Raw genomic sequence first — 17,614 nt, forward strand, 5'->3', positions numbered from 1 at the left:
CAATCCCAGACTGACACTCTAACCACTACGCCACGCAGGCTACTTCTGCTCTTTCTCATTTCCAGCCTATTGAATCTCTGCCTCGCCTAGCGCTCCCTTTGTCAGTACCTCCGATTTCTCCAGGTTGCCTGGAGTCTTGTAGTCTCCGCTGTAGATGACGGGAGGGTTTTCTGTCTGCATGAAGCTTGAATTTTCATTCATGTTTTTCCTAGGAATGAAAAAAAGTTTCTGGTCACAAAAGGGGAATCGTGGCCAGCGAACACTTCTGGAAGCAGGCTGTGCGTTGGATATAATTAGCCAGACACCCACGTGCCTCATCTACTTAGCATGAGTTTCTGGTTTGCAATCATGGGCGATCAATAATTAGTCAGCTGTTTAATTATTAAACCGATGGCTTATATAACTGCAAGCTTTGATTAGCGCCCATTCATAATCGAGACCTGGTGGCAATTTGGCAACCTGCAATTAGGATTAATGGCCAAATCTCGCTCTTGTTTACAAATCCCTAATTATTTTCCCTTTGCCCATATTTCTTGAAGGCTCTCACTCGCAGCCAGCGATGGGCAGACAATGCAAGGTTTGATTGCTTTGTGTGCCATCATTCAGCGACTGCCAGTGGGGCTAGAATAATTTCAAAACCAATTACTTCCGTGTAATTGGATTGCGGATTGATCTGTAAAATTCCACTAAGGGTATAAGCAAAGGACTAATCGATCACGTATGAAGGGAAAGCGATGCTGAAACCGACAGCACCCTCGGTGTTCTGAAAGGGATCTGAAGGATCCGTCTGTGGGTAAATTTATGTGCTCGTCAGTTTCTAAATAGATAAATCTCTCCTGGAAAACATCATGCCAAACCTTGAGGGAGGAAGATCAGGGACAGTTTTGTGTGAGAGCTGAATGTGGAACCGGCTGTGTGGAACCCCGACATGAAGCTACCTTCTCCCGAGTCAAAGGATTGATTCATCAGGGTTAGTATTGTCTGCTCTGACCGGCAGCAGTTTTTCCAAGGTTTTGGGCGGAGGTCTTTCATACAACCCACTGATAGATCTGGGATTGAACCCGGGGCCCTTTGCGTGCCAAATAAATGCTATACCACTGAACCACACCGCTACCTCACTGTTGTAACCAGGCATGGCACCTTTGAGCATAAGTAGTTGACTCCAGGCTTGAATGACCACTTCTTTGTCTGAGTCTTTCCCAGAACAATATCTAAGCTTATTGCTCTATTGAATAAATGCAGCTACTGGGCTTCTCCCTGCTGCCCAGCCCTGCCGTTGGAAGAAACCGTGATGACCTCAACCACAGTGCTGACTTACTTCCTCCTGGTCTGGCTGACGTAACACACCACGGCGATGAGGATCGCAAAGGCTACGACTGCTCCCACTGGTCCGACTTTTGCCCACATCAGACTGTCTGGAAAAGACAAAAAGACACGGGCGTGGGATTGGCGAGAAGGCTTCGTCGTTCTGCGAGGGAGGAGATGGGGGGAAGGTGAGGATTCAGAGCATAGCCAAGGAATAGGTGAGGTGGGCCTTTGTGAGAGAAGGGAGCGTCTAGCCAAGTCTAGCACTTGTAGCCCTTTTCCGCACATAAGAATAATGAAGAGAAGAAGAAGAGTTTGGATTTATATCCCCCCTTTCTCTCCTGCAGGAGACTCAAAGGGGCTGACAATCTCCTTGCCCTTCCCCCCTCACAACAAACACACTGTGAGGTAGGTGGGGCTGAGAGAGCTCCGAGAAGCTGTGACTAGCCCAAGGTCACCCAGCTGGCGTGTGTGGGAGTGTACAGGCTAATCTGAATTCCCAGATAAGCCTCCACAGCTCAGGAAGCAGAGCTGGGAATCAAACCCGGTTCCTCCAGATTAGATACACGAGCTCTTAACCTCCTATGCCACTGCTGCTCCCTTTGCACTTTCTATCCACTTTCCCAATTGTATGCAAGTGGATTTTGCTATTCCGCATGGTAAAATCCAGCCACAAAATGCATTGAAAGTGGATGGAAAGTGCATTATTCTGCATGTGCGGAAGGGGTCGTAGCGCCTGCTGTTGCTGTTTCCCGGCCTAAGGCATTGCTCAGGTTCAGAGTGCATATGGAAATGCTGTTTTGTGGTGGTGGTCATCTTCTCTAGAGCTTGCTTGCACATTAACAGGGGTCGATGGTCAGTTGCAATTTCCAGAGCCAGCTGAAGATGCTTGCTCAGATGTTCCTTTCATTAGCAATGACAGCTGAGGACTATGATCTATAGCGCATGCATGAGTGGGAGCCAGAGAGGGAAAATTGTTTGGAGTTAGGAAAGGAAGCACTGCGGCTCCTTCCGCACATACAGAATAATACCCTATTAATCCACTTTCAAGGCACTTTGAAGCTGTGCAGAATAGCAAAATCCACTTGCAAAGAATTGTGAAAATGGACTGGATGTGCATTATTCTGCATGTGCGGAAGGGGTCTGAGTCTTTTCTGTCCTGTTAGCTGCAAAGCTCGGAGTCCACTCCTTAGCAGAGTTACTCCCTTCTAAACCTACTGGACTCAGTGGGCTTAGAAGGATAGAATTCTTGCTTAAGGCTGGAGAACTTTAGTGATAATGGAGCGGGGACATGGAGAGGCCATAACTGTGTACTTTTTGGAAGGAGCAAGAGTTGTTTTAAGTGCCCTGCTCCCCTTCACTCTCAACTTGTGTACCTAAATAAACAGATGTCATAAAAATACTCCCATGTCCTTTCCTTGTAAAGGAACACATCCCTTGGAACTTCCTGCATCATATAACCATAGGAGATGGTCAGCGTGTTGTTGTAATTGGAGTGTTGCAATAGGATTTGGGAGACCCTGGTTCAAATTCACACTCAGCCTTGGAGTTTGCCGGGGGACTGTCTCTCAGCTTTCCCAACTCGCAGTGATTCTTGTGAGGACAAAATGGCGGACAATGTCGTAAGGCAGCCGGGGTTCCCATTAGGAAGAAAACCTGCATCTGCAATTATACCTAATGCTGCCTTATATGAATCAGACCTTTGCACTACACCATTCAAGATTAGCTTTTCTGACTGGTGGCAGGTTTCCGGGGTCTCAGGCTGCAGAAAAGATCTTTCCTCCGCACGTGGTTGTGCAGATCCTTTAACTGGGGCTGCCAGGGATTATAGCAGCAACCTCAAGATGTTCCCTTCACCATTTAGAACAGATTGGGGGAAACTGGGGATGGAAACGGCCAAACCAGGAAACGTGGTGGCCAGGCCCTCAACCCCGGTGAGGAGCAGTAGAAACACGAAATGAAAAACAGAGGACCGGTTAGCGAGTTCCACAGGCTCATTCCAGCCTGTGGACCATCTTATCAAGGAATAAAGCTATGACGGGCAGGTTGAACTGTTACTGGTGAGGGACTCTCACTGGAGTGGTGGAAATGGAGCTGCTGGTCCTTGGTGCCGTAGAAGTTCTTCGCGGAGCAGACGATGTACAGCTGAGAGTCCACCTCCCCCCGCAGGGTCAGGATGCTGGTGACTGTGTAGCCGGTTCTCTGCGAATACACAAACTCCCGATCGGTCTCGTTCACCGTCACGTTGCGGCTGGGCAGCTTGAAGATGATCACGGCCTCAGGATTCGATTTCGCTGCACAGACGCACTGCACCGTATCCCGTGCGGCCGTGCACTTGGATTCGGTGAGGATAAGTGGAGCAACTGGAAAAGAAGGAGGAAAGAGACAAGTATAACAATTCCAGCACTACAGCATGTTTGCCTGTTGCAGTAAAATTAACCCGGAATCTTGCGGGTGCGTTAAAGCAGGGGTCCCCAACCTTTTTGAGCCTGTGGGTATTTTTGGAATTCTGACACAGAGTGGAGAAGGCAGTCACAAAATGGCTGCTGCAGGCAGCGGAGCCAGCCACAAAATGGCTGCTGCAGGTGGCGGAGCCAGCCACAAAATGGCTGCCACAGCTTACCTTCAGTTACACAGTGAAGAGCCTTGTGCTATGGTGACAGCTGCTACCAAACCAAGGTTTTTAAAAATCTCCACTGGCCAATCAGATTTCCAGTGGCCAATTCGAAACCTTGCTGGGCAGAAGCTCCCTTTGCCCCACCCATTTTCTAAAAACTCTTGGCAAGTGTCAGGAAAGGTACTGGCAGATGCTATGGTGCTCATGGGCACCACTTGGGGGACTCCTGCCTCAAGATTACCTCTATTTGATTTCAGCACAGGCTCCTGTGATTCACATTCCACTACATCAGAGGCATGCAATGCACAGTCGTTAGTGGTGCAGAATCACTCCCATCTAAGTTCATTGATTATTGATAGGATCAGACCGGAGTACCTCTGCATGGAACTGCATTGTCATCGCCACCCATTTTTTTTCAAGCGCAACTGTGTCTCACTCACCAAGCAACATGGTATACATTGTCTTTGGTTGTATTGGGTGGGATCGAGATTAAATTGGCAGTTTCCACTTTCCTGGCCCTTCCCTCTGCACACCCTCCCCCTGTCTTTCTCAGGGTCTCCTGAATCCCAGGAGATCAGTGGATTTTGTGGAGATCAGTAGCCTAAAGTGCAGGGAGGGGGACAGGCGGGAAAGTTTCTCTCTTCTCATAGAAAATGGAGTCTGGATCCAGCCCACTATTGTTGAGCGCAAGTGTGTATGCAGTTACAGTAAGGATCGTAAGGAATGGTGAAGCAACACTGTGAGTCCCAGTTGCTCCAGAAGCCCTGGGGAAAGGAAGGGAAGGTAGGGAGACATACAGCTCCATGCTTAATCAGGCATTCTACCCATGCCCTAATGCTCTCTCTCCCTTTTATGAACGTTTCACTTGCTTTAAGGGCCTTTGGTGTTCCAACAAACCATTAAGGCCGATGCTCACATTCAACAGTCAAGTTGAAGGGGCTACTGCTTTGGCCAAACTGGTTTTCGGCAATGCACCAGTATTCGCCGTCATCCTCGTGCGTCACGGAGGCGAACTCCAGGGCCAGCTGATTACTGTAGACCACAGTCTTCATGACCTTCTTCTCCTTGAAGATGGTGATGATGGGCTCAGGGTTGCTCTGCGTGCTGCATAGGATGGTCACAGGGTCTCCCTCGACTGCCACCACCGACCCATTCACTATGGGTTTCCAAGGGGCATCTGCAGAGGGGGGAAAGGTCAAGGGAAATACACATAGTTTACCCTAAAGGCAGTGCAAGAAGAATCCCTAATTTTCAAACATTTTCAGAAGATTACCTGACCAATGTTATATCTGCACACCGCAAAACAAAGCAACATGAGAAGAGAGCTTTAGCACCCGTTAGGATATCTTTAGGCCATGGTAGGCTTTGCATTGTATGTCCAGGTGACACTAAGAACCATTGGCATCGCTTTTGTGATCCTAAAAGTCTTAGTTCTGAAACTATGGTGCAACAAAATGACTGCATTTCTGGCTTTTTTAAAGTGGAAGTGAGCAGAGCAGAAGCCAATTCAAAACATTGGCCATTTATTATTATTATTATTATTATTATTATTATTATTATTATTATTATTATTATTATTATTATTATTATTATTATTATTATTATTATTATTATTATTATTATTGTTGTTGTTGTTGTTGTTGTTGTTGTTGTTGTTGTTATTATTATTTATTCGATTTGATAAACTGCCCTACCCCCGAAGGGCTCAGGACGGTGTACAACAAAACAACAACAACTATAATAAAACAAATCGAATAACCCCAGTTAAAATACAAATCTTAAAACTATAGCAGCAGCATTCCACAATAAATAGTTAATAATTCATAATAAGGGGCGTCTGGCATCACACCCCAGCGATCAAAACCTGGGAGTGGACAAATTCTGGGAGGGGGCTGATCTTGTGATCTCCTTCACATTGAGTGTACATTGCACTGAGGGTTGATTCTTGTTTACACTCATCCTCCTCTTCGGCAGTCACCCCGTCTTCAGATCAGAGAATCTCCATGGTTTTTAAGAGCTCTGAAAACGTGACTGTTCCTCTTCCTTCACAGGGAAAGCAAAGGAGATCGGCACGTGTAGCATTCTTTGGGTTTTCTTGCTTTTCTCCACCTTACCCTAACCACAACCCAGCAGTTTCTCCCTCTCTTTGGGCCATCCTTTCATAAGGATCAGAAGAGCTTTTTAAAGTTTTCACATTTAATGTCTATCACTGGAGTGATAGACCCAGTGAAATTGACAAGAAATTGACCTAGTCTATCAAACTAACACTAGACCAGGGTTGGGAACCTTTAACACTCAAAGAGCCATTTGGACCCGTTTTCCACGGGAAAAGAAAACCCTTGGAGCCGCAAATAATTTTTGACATTTAAAATAAAGATAACACTATATATATTGGGGTTTTTTTTACCTTTTACTCCGCTCATTCTGAGAAGTGCATGGAAGCGCCCGCCCTGCTGCCTGCAGGGCAGGCAAGGATGAAGCCGGCGGCTCGGCCTCGCCGGCCGCCAGGAAAGCGCCCGCCCCGCTCCAACGGGGCAGGCGAGAGGGGAAGCCCGCAGCGCGGCCCAGACAACCGCAGGCAGTTGGTGCGCCCACCCTGCTGCCTGCAGGGCGGGCAAGGATGGGGCCAGCGGCTCAGCTCGTGGAGCCACAGCGCAAGGGCAGAAGAGCCACATGCGGCTCTCGAGCCGCAGGTTCCCTACCCCTGCACTAGATCAAAGACAGCAAAACAAAAAAGACGGCAGGCAACCTCCCCAAATTGCAGTTTCACAGAAACAGCGAGTGTGTGTGTATGTGTGTGTGGGCGGTCAAAATGGTGAATCAGTTGGCTAGCGACACTTTGCAGAGGAAAATTCCTCTGTAAATAAAACAAATGGGAAAAGCAACTGCAAAGAAAACATCCGCTGGGTGAGCAGTGGATGCATAAATGGCCATTGCTTCAGAGTGAGACCCAATTCAAAACATCCAAACAAATTATTCAGCCATCCCTTGAAGTGCAGGACACATTGATATCCTGCCAGTTCGGTCACTTTTGTGAAGCTTTCAGAGGTGATCCACGCAACGGTCACCTCCAGATTGGGCTATTGTAACTTGCTCTATGCGGGCCTTCCCTTGCGGCTGATCTGGAAATTGAAGCTGGTCCAGAATGCAGCAGCCTGCCTTCTTACGGGTGGCTCAGTTAGAGATCACATTACCCCCGTGCTGTGCCATCTGCACTGGCTCCCAGTAAAGTTCCGGATTGTCTTCAAGGTGTTGGTGTTGACCTTTAAGGCCCTATACGGCCGGGGGGCCCCATACCTGCGAGACCACCTTACCCCTTATGTCCTGAGTCGGCCTCTCTGCTCTGCAGTGGCTAATTTACTGGTGGTCCCTTGTCCCTCTCTGATGCGGCTAGCCTCTACCCGGGCCAGGGCCTTTACAGCCCTGGCCCCTGCCTGGTGGAACGCTCTTCCACCAGCTGTCAGAGCCCTGTGGGACCTTGGGGAGTTCCACAGGGCCTGTAAAACCGAGCTGTTCCGCCGGACTTTTGGGGAGGCTGGCCGCTGACTCCGCCCTCTTTGTTGCCCTCTGTGCCATCGGCTAATTTGAACATCTGCCAGTCCTCTCCCGGGGTTTAGTACCAGACGTCATCTGTTTTAATTGTTTAACTATGGACAGGTTACTGATGCTACTGTTTTATCATCATATTGCATTTTAATTTGGGATTTATTCGATTTTTTTTTTTTTTTTAATTGTATTGTATTATGTTTGGATTAGTGTGTGAGATAACTGCCCTGAGCCCTTCACGCGGGGTGAGGGCGGTCCTATTATGTTATTTTATTGATTTATTTTATTTATTCATTCATTCATTCATTCATTCATTCATTCATTCATTCATTCATTCATTCATTCATTCATTCATTCATTCATTCATTATTTATAATCATTTTTATATACCACCACTTACCCCTCTCCGAAGGGCTCTGAAGCGTGATGAACAAACACAATAACAACTTTCATATTAAAACCCCATTTTAAAACAGCAGATTAAGCTAAAATTATGACGCATCTCAGCATAAAACTTCGTGAAACTTCATAAACCCACCCTGGAAAGAACAAACCCAGAGAGCTGGGCCCCCATAAAAATTAGAGGGTCCAGAGTGTAAAAAAAAAAAGGGAAGAGATGACATCAGCGCCGCCTCTCCAAGCATCCAGTGGAACAATTCGGTGCTTAGCCACAACGGGCTCCTGCGTGAACTTCTCCAAGATCACATGGGGGGCCGGATAGCTTTGGTGGCAAGTGTTCCGCAGGCGAGAGCAGACTGTAAGACTTCAACTGGCCTAGATGAAGGCTACGCAACATCCCGAGGCTAGGGACAACTCCAGCAAATTAACCTCTGAAATTTCGCTGAACGCAGAGGCCGCGTAGGGACATATTAAATTGAATAAATAAATAAATAAATTTATCCCACACAATCAGCATCTCAGTCCCCCCCTCGAGCACTGCACCCTATTTCTCTTTCAGGAATCAGATCCCCACCCTGCGTGTTCAGAGGCTAGCCACTCACACATCACGGTCAAGGCCAGAGAATGGTTCTCCTTCCCGTAGATGTTCTCAGCCACACAAGTGTAGATGCCATCTTGCAGGTAGGTTATGTTTTCGACATGCAGCGTGAGGCTTCCACCTTGTGCTTCATACAGAACGTCGTCGTCCCTGAGCCAAGAGATGAGGGCCAAGGGGTTGCTGTCCACCGTGCACACCAATACCACCGGCGAGCCCTGTATTACCTCTGAAGAGGAATTTGCTTGCACGATACGGGGTACATCTGCAGAGGAAAGCAGAAGAGGTCAGGTCTGGGTATATTGCCTCAGTTCATACTGCAGCAGTTGGGGCTAGAAACTTGCTTTAAAAAAATAACAAAGGGACAAACTGGACCAGAGTTTGGGTGCTGTGTGGTTTCCGGGCTGTATGGCCGTGTTCTAGCAGCATTCTCTCCTGACGTTTCACCTGCATCTTTGGCTGGCATCTTCAGAGGATCCTCCTGAACACGGCCATACAGCCCGGAAACCACACAGCACCCCAGTGATTCCGGCCGTGAAAGCCTTCGACAATACAATGGACCAGAGTTCCTCAACTTGTTAAGACAGTGAGCACTTTCAGGATTTTGCGAAAGGGTAGTGGGGACCACTTTCAAATGGCTTCCACAGAGGGACAGCTGCAAAACTCTGGGAGGTTTGAAGCCGAGCCATTCTTCTGTGAATGGGGGGAGATGTTTTTGAATGAGTGCTCCTTGCCAACTTAAGGACGAGGTCTCCTCAGGTCTCCTGAAGTGTCTCCAGATCCAGCGAGTTGGATGATAGCTGGGACAGGACTTTTGCCTCACGAAAGAGGAGGGTTTTTTTGGTGGTGGGTGGGGGGAAGACTCTGTTGGGTGCTAGGGAACATATCCGTGGCCGATTACGGATGGGAGAGCTTGCCACCTCTCTGCCCCACTGCAGCATCAGTTACAAGCCTGAAGTGCTCTTGCTTACTGCGGGGAAAGCCGAGAGCATGAGAAGTAGGTACAAGGAAGTTTGCCATGCTCCACTTCTGTTCCCCACGTCCGGCAACATCCTTGTACATTGAATGTTTGTTGCATGGGCATTCGGTTGCCAGCATGCTGTGGGGGCCTCCTGCATACTTGGCCAGTGAGTACTATGGCACCCAAGGGTACTACAATGGGGATCACCGAATGGCACACTTTAGGTGAGGTCTCCAACACCAGAATGGTGGGTTGCCTTGGTGACAGTCACTTAGCAACATGGACTCACATTTGACATCCAGGGCGGAGTAGGCATCAAACTCGAAGGTGGTGTTGATGTAGGTGACCTTGCAGGCTAACTCCTGATGGTTGTTCTCACGCGAAGGTAGGAACTTGAGTGTGGAAATGAGAGACCAGGTGCTGCCCTCCTCTTCCACCTGCCCGTAGACCGAGTACTCCTTCAGACCTTCGTGGTTGGACCACGAGACGATGGGTTTCATCTCAGGGCAGTTGTCGGGCACCACGCAGCGCAGCTCAACCTCCGACCCTTCCAGCACTTCGGGCGGGGTCACAATGGAGGGCTGGTCTGTGGGGATGAAGGGATGACAAAGAAGAAGTGTTTGAATTTATGCCCCACTTTTCTCAACCGTAAGGAGTCTCAAAGCGGCTTACAAACTCCTTTCTCTCCCTCTCCCCATAACAGGTACCTTGTGAGGCAGGTGGGGCTGAGAGAGTTGTGAGGGAACTGTGACTAGAGACCAAGATCATTCAGCAGGCTTCATGTGGAGGAGCAGGGAAATAAATCTAGTCCACCAGATAAGAGTCTACCACTCTTAACCACTACACCATGATGGCTCTCAAGGTCGCCCACCAGGCTTCATGTGTAGAGCAGGGGAAACAAACCTGGTTGTCCAGATAAGAGTCCATTTCTCATATGAAGTAGTTGAGAATCAAACCGGGTTCTCCAGACAAGAGTCTGCTGCTTATATGGAGAAGTGGAGAATTGAACCAGTTCTCCAGACAGTCCATTTCTCATATGGAGGAGTCAAGAATCAAACCCAGTTCTCCAGATAAGACTCTGTGGAGGAGTGGGGAATTAGAGTCTAGTACTCTTAACAACTACACCATGCCTAACCACTGCACCACTTCTGCACTTCCACTCCTGCTAAGGGTCTAAAACACTGACTATCTACCACTAACTCATCACCTCTCTCTGAAATCTTATTCGCCGTTAAAATCTTTCCCTTGATGAAACCCTCAAGGTTTTTTAAAAAGAGATTCATCAGGGTTTTGTCAATGAGTTCAGTAACAGAGGATAGATTTCCCTGCAAGAAAGGTTACTCAGTGGTCCTGACTTTACCCTTGTAGTAAAGAAGAGGAAGAGGAAGATTTTGGATTTATACACCCCTCCTTTCTCTCCTGTAGGAGACCCAAAGGGTCTTTCCCTTCTCCTTTCCCTCCCCCTCCCAACAAACACCCTGTGGAGTGGGTAGGGCTGAGAGAGCTCCAAAGAGCTGTGACTCACCCAAGGTCACCCAGCTGGTGTGTGTTAGAGTGCACAGGCTAATCTAGTTCCCCAGATAAGCCTCCAAGCTCAAGTGGCAGAGCGGGGAATCAGACCCGGTTCTCCAGGTTAGAGTGCACCTGCTCTTAACCGCTACGCCACTGCTACATCCGTTCAGTGTGCAGCTGGACCCAGATTCAATTTTTGGCATCACCATTCAGAAGGATCGAGTCGTAGGTATTGTGAAAGACCTCTGCCTGAGAACCCACAGAGCCTCTACTGATCAGAGTAGACAGTACAAATCTTGATAGATGGGGGAAATTCATTTGGGATAAGGCCGCTACATTTGTTCAACATAAATCCACAGAGCTCCAGGCTGTGCTCACACTTAACCGAGTAGCCCTGTACTCTCCCTTGATTCAGATAAAGCAGAAAGCTCCCCCTCCTCCCAGCTCCCTCCTCCCATCATTGAAGCCAACTGGAGAAGAGGCAGGAAGCCAGTCACAGAACTGGTATTCTGGCTTTCTCAACCTGCCCGCCCACCCCCAGTACTCACTGATAATCTCCAGGTTGCAGTGCTCTGAGTAGGTATACTGATTGTAGCCACCCAGGTCTCCGCGGAAGTAATATTTGCCGGTCAGCTCCGGGCTGAGGCGGGTGATCTGCAGGGAGCAGTTGCGAGAGTTCAGGTCTCCCGTCAGCCGGGTGCGCCCGACGTAGCTCTCGTGGACAATGTTGGTGCGAGACTTGTAGACTACGGGAGGGTAGTTCTTGGGGTAGGGGCTGTTGAAGTACCAGATGCCGTGCACAACCGACGGGCGCAGCTCTTCGGGGTAGTTGAAACGGCAGGGGATGACCACACAGGTGCCCTCGAAGGCAACAATGTTCTCTGGCATCCAGGCGCTCCAGGGCCCAGCTAGAACCCCTTTGGAAAAGAGAGACAAAGGGTATTAGCAGAATTGGGGACAAAGCTCACTCTCACATTTGTCCTCACTCTCCTCCTTTTTATATCCGAGGGTCTGTTCCTTTCTCTGTAATCATTCCTGTTCATTTGGCCTTGCAATATAGATTTTGTCTTATGCTGCTGCTGATTAAAACTTCACATACACGCTACAAGGGTCAGTGCTATCAGTCACAGACCAGGAAAGGGATTTAGGCGTCTTAGTTGATAGTTCCATGGGAATGTCAACTCAATGCATGGCAGCTGTGAAAAAGGCAAACTCTATGCTGGGGATCATTAGGAAAGGAATTGAGAATAAAACTGCAAAGATTGTCATGCCCTTATATAAAGCAGTGGTGCGACAGCACTTGGAGTACTGTGTCCAGTTCTGGTCACCGCATCTCATAAAGGATATTGAGGAGATAGAAAAAGTGCAGAGAAGGGCAACAAGGATGATTGAGGGACTGGAGCACCTTCCCTATGAGGAGAGGCTGCAGCGTTTGGGACTCTTTAGTTTGGAGAGGAGGCTGGCTTGAGGGAGATATGATTGAAGTCTAAAAAATTATGCATGGGGTAGAAAATGTTGACAGAGAGACATTTTTCTCTCTTTCTCACAATACTAGAACCAGGGGGCATTCATTGAAAATGCTGGGGGGAAGAATTAGAACTAATAAAAGGAAACACTTCTTCACGCAACGTGTGATTGGTGTTTGGAATATGCTGCCACAGGAGGTGGTGATGGCCACTAACCTGGATAGCTTTAAAAGGGGCTTGGACAGATTTATGGAGGAGAAGTCGATTTATGGCTACCAATCTTGATCCTCCTTGATCTGAGATTGCAAATGCCTTAGCAGACCAGGTGATCGGGAGCAACAGCTGCAGAAGGCCATTGCTTTCACATCCTGCATGAGAGCTCCCAAAGGCACCTGGTGGGCCACTGCGAGTAGCAGAGTGCTGGACTAGATGGACTTTGGTCTGATCCAGCTGGCTTGTTCTTATGTTCTTATGTTCTTATGTTCTTATGTTCACTGTCCAGATCTGCGTGATTCATGATCCAGTGAGTGAAATGCAGCCCCCGAGTATATACAGAACTTGAGAATGCAATTCAGGGGAGGTTGTTAAACATCTGGTAGTTTTCAGCCCCAGGGAATTGTTCAGTCAGCCTGCTGAGTCCCTAGTCATCCTGGACAGACTTGGGTGTTGGTAGTACATACGTAATACAACTGGTGGGAAGAGCTACCGTACACAAATTGTGTAGGTGGAACAGAGAACGTAGCAGAGAGATTCTGTATGACGCACTCTGATCTGCGGTGCTCAACTCTGAATTTCCAGTCTGCCATTGAAGCTCACTGATCTTGGGCCTGTCACGCTCTCTCAGCCTAGCCCACCACACTAGGGTCGAATCCCCACTACCGTCTTAGCCAGGTTTCAGAACACAAACTAACCAGGTTTGAGGGACGACCTCCCCGGTTGAATCCCCACTACCGTCTTAGCCAGGTTTCAGAACACAAACTAACCAGGTTTGAGGGGATGACCTTCTCGTTGAACTCCCCACTACCGCCTTAGCCAGGTTTCAGAGACACAAACCTAACCAGGTTTGAGGTTGACCTCCTGGGTGGAATCCCCACCTACCGTCCCAGCGGGTTTCAGGCGCAGCTAGCAAGGTTTGAGGGGCCGGCCTCCCAGGTGATCCACTACCGTCTTGGCAGGTTTCAGAACACAAACTAAACAGGTTTGAGGACGACCTCCCGGTCAGATCCCCACTACCGTCTTAGCCAGGTTTTCAAGACACAAACTAACCAGGTTTGAGGATGAACTCCCGGTTGAATCCCACTACCCCGTCTTAAGCCAGGTTTTTTAGAACACACAAAATAACCAGGGTTTGAGGGCAGCCTCTGATTAGAATCCCCTGCAGTCTTAGCCAGGTTTCAGAACACAAACTAACCAGGTTTGAGGTCGTTTGTGTTCTGAAACCTGGCTAAGATGGTAGTGGGGATTCGACCAAGGTTGACATGAAGATAAAATGAAGGAGTTGCTTTGTAGTCCCCATGGGAATAAAAACAGGGTATAAATATCTCAATACCTTCCGACAGCATCCAGAAGACGGGCAGAGCCTTGTAGAAGAACTTCATGTTGCGGACTTATGAAGAATGATGAGAAGGTTGGTCTATAGGAGAGAATGAGAAACAAGGTTGAGTTGAAGTGCAAGAGACCACTGGACTCTCAGGAACAATTAAGAGGACAGTCTCCATCAAGAGGTGGCAGGGAGAGACCTTTACAAGGAGCACGCTGAGCAGCTAAACCTCAGTTCTTTGAGGGGATAGATCACGACGGGCAGCCGGGCTAGTCTGTCTATAGCAGTAGAAAAGACCCAGAGTCCAGTATCAGCTTAAAAACTTAACAAAATTTCTTCTAGGGGTTTCCCAAGGGAAATGTACTTGTGGGCAAACATGCTAAATAAATTACTCAGCACAGCTTACAAAATGAATAAAATATAAAAAATAAAGCTATCCATGTCAAAGTGTGCCCCAGGAAAATCTCACTAAAACCAACATTTTAGAAAGGGAGCACACAGAGCTCGGGACTCCATAAGGGCAGCTGGTGAAGTTTGGATTTGTTGGGCTGTAATGGCCATGCCCCATGTGCATGCTTTGGTTGATGCAAGTTGCATGAGCACCACAGCACACCTGTGCATTTTCCTGATCCGAGAGCATCTGCTCTTGGACAGACCCCTCTTAATCCTCCCACTGGATCATCACAGCCATCCCTCCTCTGGCTTCATCTAGCCTGTGTTTGGGGGGATGGGACCCCCCCCCCATTATTATTTTGGACTTTTTCAAATCCTCATGAACCAATCTATGCAAAGTACTTCTTCCTTCTGATTGCTGGAAACTTAATCCAACAGGAACTGTACACCCAAACTAAAATCCATGACATGGGCTGATTATATATTGGTGTTCTGCTGTGCAGCAAGAGTACATTTCCTTCGTGGCAGAGATTTCACTGCCGATGTGCTCACACTTGGATCACGCTACATATTCTGGAAGCCCTGAGGTTTCTGAGAGCAGGCAGACCCCAATGTTTTCCCTTGCTTCAGGGCTTCCACTTCTTTTGGTCCCACCCACTTATCCCTCCCTGCTCTGGGTCAGAGAGAGAACTGTCAGAGGGAAAGGGAGAAAGAGAGAAGGGGGAAGCCATAGCAGCAGTGAGGGAAGAGCTGGGCAGAGCCGCTGTACTCCGGTACCAACAGAACATGCATGAACAGAACAGAACTTCCCCACTGGAGAGAGTGGCGAAAAGGATCACATCGGGGCGCACACACAGTCTGCCAGCGCCCCACCCAGGTGAGTTCACCCCCTCCCTCAGACGACAGCTGGATCTGCTTCTTTTGATTATGGCCTTTCGAAGTGGCTTGAAAACAGTTTAAAAATCCTCTTTCCTTGGACAGAGAAAGAGAACATGTGTATGGTTCCCCCCCCACCACCACCCCAACTTCTTGCCTTTCTATTAGGCTTTTGAGAAAAACACAACAGTATCACTATAACACAGAAATATTGATATCACACAGAAGTAATGATATAAACATTTAAAGGCCTTTAAAAACAAAGTTGGCAATCTTGCGACGACTGGAAGTGGAGGCAGGTGGAGCTGTGCAGCAGGCATCTGGAAGTGGAGGCAGGTGAGCTGTGCATCAGGCAGTGTGGCGCCTCCTCACATGTAAACAGAGAAATGTGAGGAGACCCCACCGTGGAGCGAAGAGCCCCGAGGAGAGCTCTCCATGCACAATAGGCCATGGTGAGGGAACCACCACCACCACAACATCATCTGCGCATTGTAATACATTTGTCAAACCGAGGCGGATTATGCACAAAGTGTCTGCGGCACTGCAGGGATTAATGTCCGTTGCGGCAAGATTTCTTGTATGGATGTATTTCCTAGAGCCCCACTTTCTCTTTCCATTCTCTCCATGGCAAGCAACACCGCTTCTAGGACAACTTTAATTTGCTTCGCCGCCAGAGCAGGACAGATTTGCCAGTGAGCACAGCTTTGCTCCGGACATCTTCCCTCCACCCACAGCCAGCCTACTTAGCTTAACCCTTTCCACTCCCTTGCATTGCCAACCACACTTTTCCCCTCGCCATCCTTCCATGTTGCCAACTCTTTCCTGCTTCCCACTTGTCCTGCCAGCATCTTTCAGTAGCCAGCAAGTGGGAGTCACAGAAAAGATGCTTAGCCACACGGGCATAGGCAAGACACACTGTCTTCTAAATTCTCATATCAATATATCGATATCTTGGTATAAAAATAATGGAGAGTGCTTGGTCCTGTCATATACCCAATGTTCCCATGCATTCAGCCCCCCCTTTTACAGGGATGATGTGAATCCCCCCCACTCACTACAGGACTTTTAAAAACTTTTTTTCAGCTTCAAGCATTTACGCCATATTTGATCTATCGAAATAATGATAGATCTAATAGAAGAATATTGAAATAACAAACCTCTCTCTCCTCCTGTGGTGACAGCAGCAGCAGCAGCAGCAGAAGCAGCAGCAGCAGCAGCAGCAGCAGCAGCAGCAGGAAGTATGTGTATATGTGGGGGCAGGGAGGGGAGAGGAGGGGTAAAGAATATCAGTCCAAGGACATGATCCCCTTATTCAGCAGCATGTAGTCCAGGGAATTGCTTTGCCTTTTTCATTTGGGAGGGGATTATTTTTGGAAAAAGCTACAAGATTGATATAACTGCAACGACAGCAATATTGATATAATGGTCATTTAAAGGCTTTTACAAAGCCAGCAATTTTGAGACTACTGGGTGTGATGAGATCTGTACCTTCAAGAGTGAGTTGATGGGCAGAGTTAAGAGAACCAGGAAAAGCAAACCTGGGAGAGCTTTCATCAGACAAGCTGCTCAGCAAGGAGTAAATACCTCCTCACATGTAAAAAGAGAAATGCGAGGAGACCCCCCCTCCCTACAAGCCCACTGCCCAATGAAGAGCTCCAAGGTAAGCGTTCCATGCATAATTGGCCAGATCAGTATTTTTTCCTTCTCTTTTCCCTTTAACTACTAATTCATAACTGTATATGTGCCATAGAGCTCCTCTGCAGGGCACATGGATGTCATAGGCAAAGAGAAAGATGAATGTGCAGGTGAAGTCAGGGGGGTGAGCAAGGATGGTAGTTCCAAGAGGCAAGAACATGGATCAAAGTGCATCAGGGGACAGGCTGGAGGGGGTGGACCCATACTCGAGGAAGCCTCCAGTGTCAAAAGCAGGTTCTCCACCTTCTGCTGCTTCCGGACAAAGAAGGATGCAGGAGGGAAAAGGAACAGGATATGCTGCACGTCTTAAATCAACCTGGCAAAGCATGCCAATACCATGGGTTGGTATGAAGCTGAATTTTCCAATGTATTGTCGAAGGCTTTCACAGCTGGATTCAACTGGTTGTGGTGGGTTTTCTGGGCTGTTTGGCCGTGGTCTGGTGGATCTTGTTTCTAACGTTTCACTTGCATCTGTGGCTGGCATCTTCAGAGGTGTATCGCAGAGGGAAGTCTGTTACGCACTGTGTCCAGTAAGAATGGAAATGCCAGCCACAGATGCAGGCGAAACGTTAGGAACAAGATCCACCAGACCACGGCCACACAGCCCGGAAAACCTACCACAACCAGCTGAATTTCCCAGTTTGCTTTCCAAATTGTGCATCGCTATTTAGCCAACATTTGCCCCAGTTGTGTTGGACTTCGTATCAGG

General features: G+C 48.2%; 1 protein-coding gene across 9 annotated transcripts in view; it reads right to left on the reverse strand.

Annotated features, from left to right (window-relative positions):
* MAG (myelin associated glycoprotein) overlaps positions 1-17,614 on the reverse strand; it is an 87,795-nt gene that overhangs the window by 8,806 nt on the left and 61,375 nt on the right. For 7 of the 9 annotated variants that reach the window (XM_048499983.1, XM_048499981.1, XM_048499982.1 and 4 more), the window contains 8 exons: positions 13,951-14,034; positions 11,484-11,852; positions 9,713-10,009; positions 8,470-8,727; positions 4,839-5,099; positions 3,381-3,668; positions 1,319-1,415; positions 109-208 (listed from right to left, as the gene is read on the reverse strand). In XM_048499983.1, the coding sequence (XP_048355940.1) occupies positions 109-208; positions 1,319-1,415; positions 3,381-3,668; positions 4,839-5,099; positions 8,470-8,727; positions 9,713-10,009; positions 11,484-11,852; positions 13,951-13,999 (1,719 nt within the window). In that variant the 5' untranslated portion in view covers positions 14,000-14,034. The remainder of the gene's footprint in view (positions 1-108; positions 209-1,318; positions 1,416-3,380; positions 3,669-4,838; positions 5,100-8,469; positions 8,728-9,712; positions 10,010-11,483; positions 11,853-13,950; positions 14,035-17,614) is intronic. The other 2 variants (XM_048499988.1, XM_048499987.1) reach the window with 1 other exon arrangement.

This window comes from Sphaerodactylus townsendi, linkage group LG06 (assembly GCF_021028975.2).
Source record: "Sphaerodactylus townsendi isolate TG3544 linkage group LG06, MPM_Stown_v2.3, whole genome shotgun sequence".
NCBI lineage: Eukaryota > Metazoa > Chordata > Lepidosauria > Squamata > Sphaerodactylidae > Sphaerodactylus > Sphaerodactylus townsendi.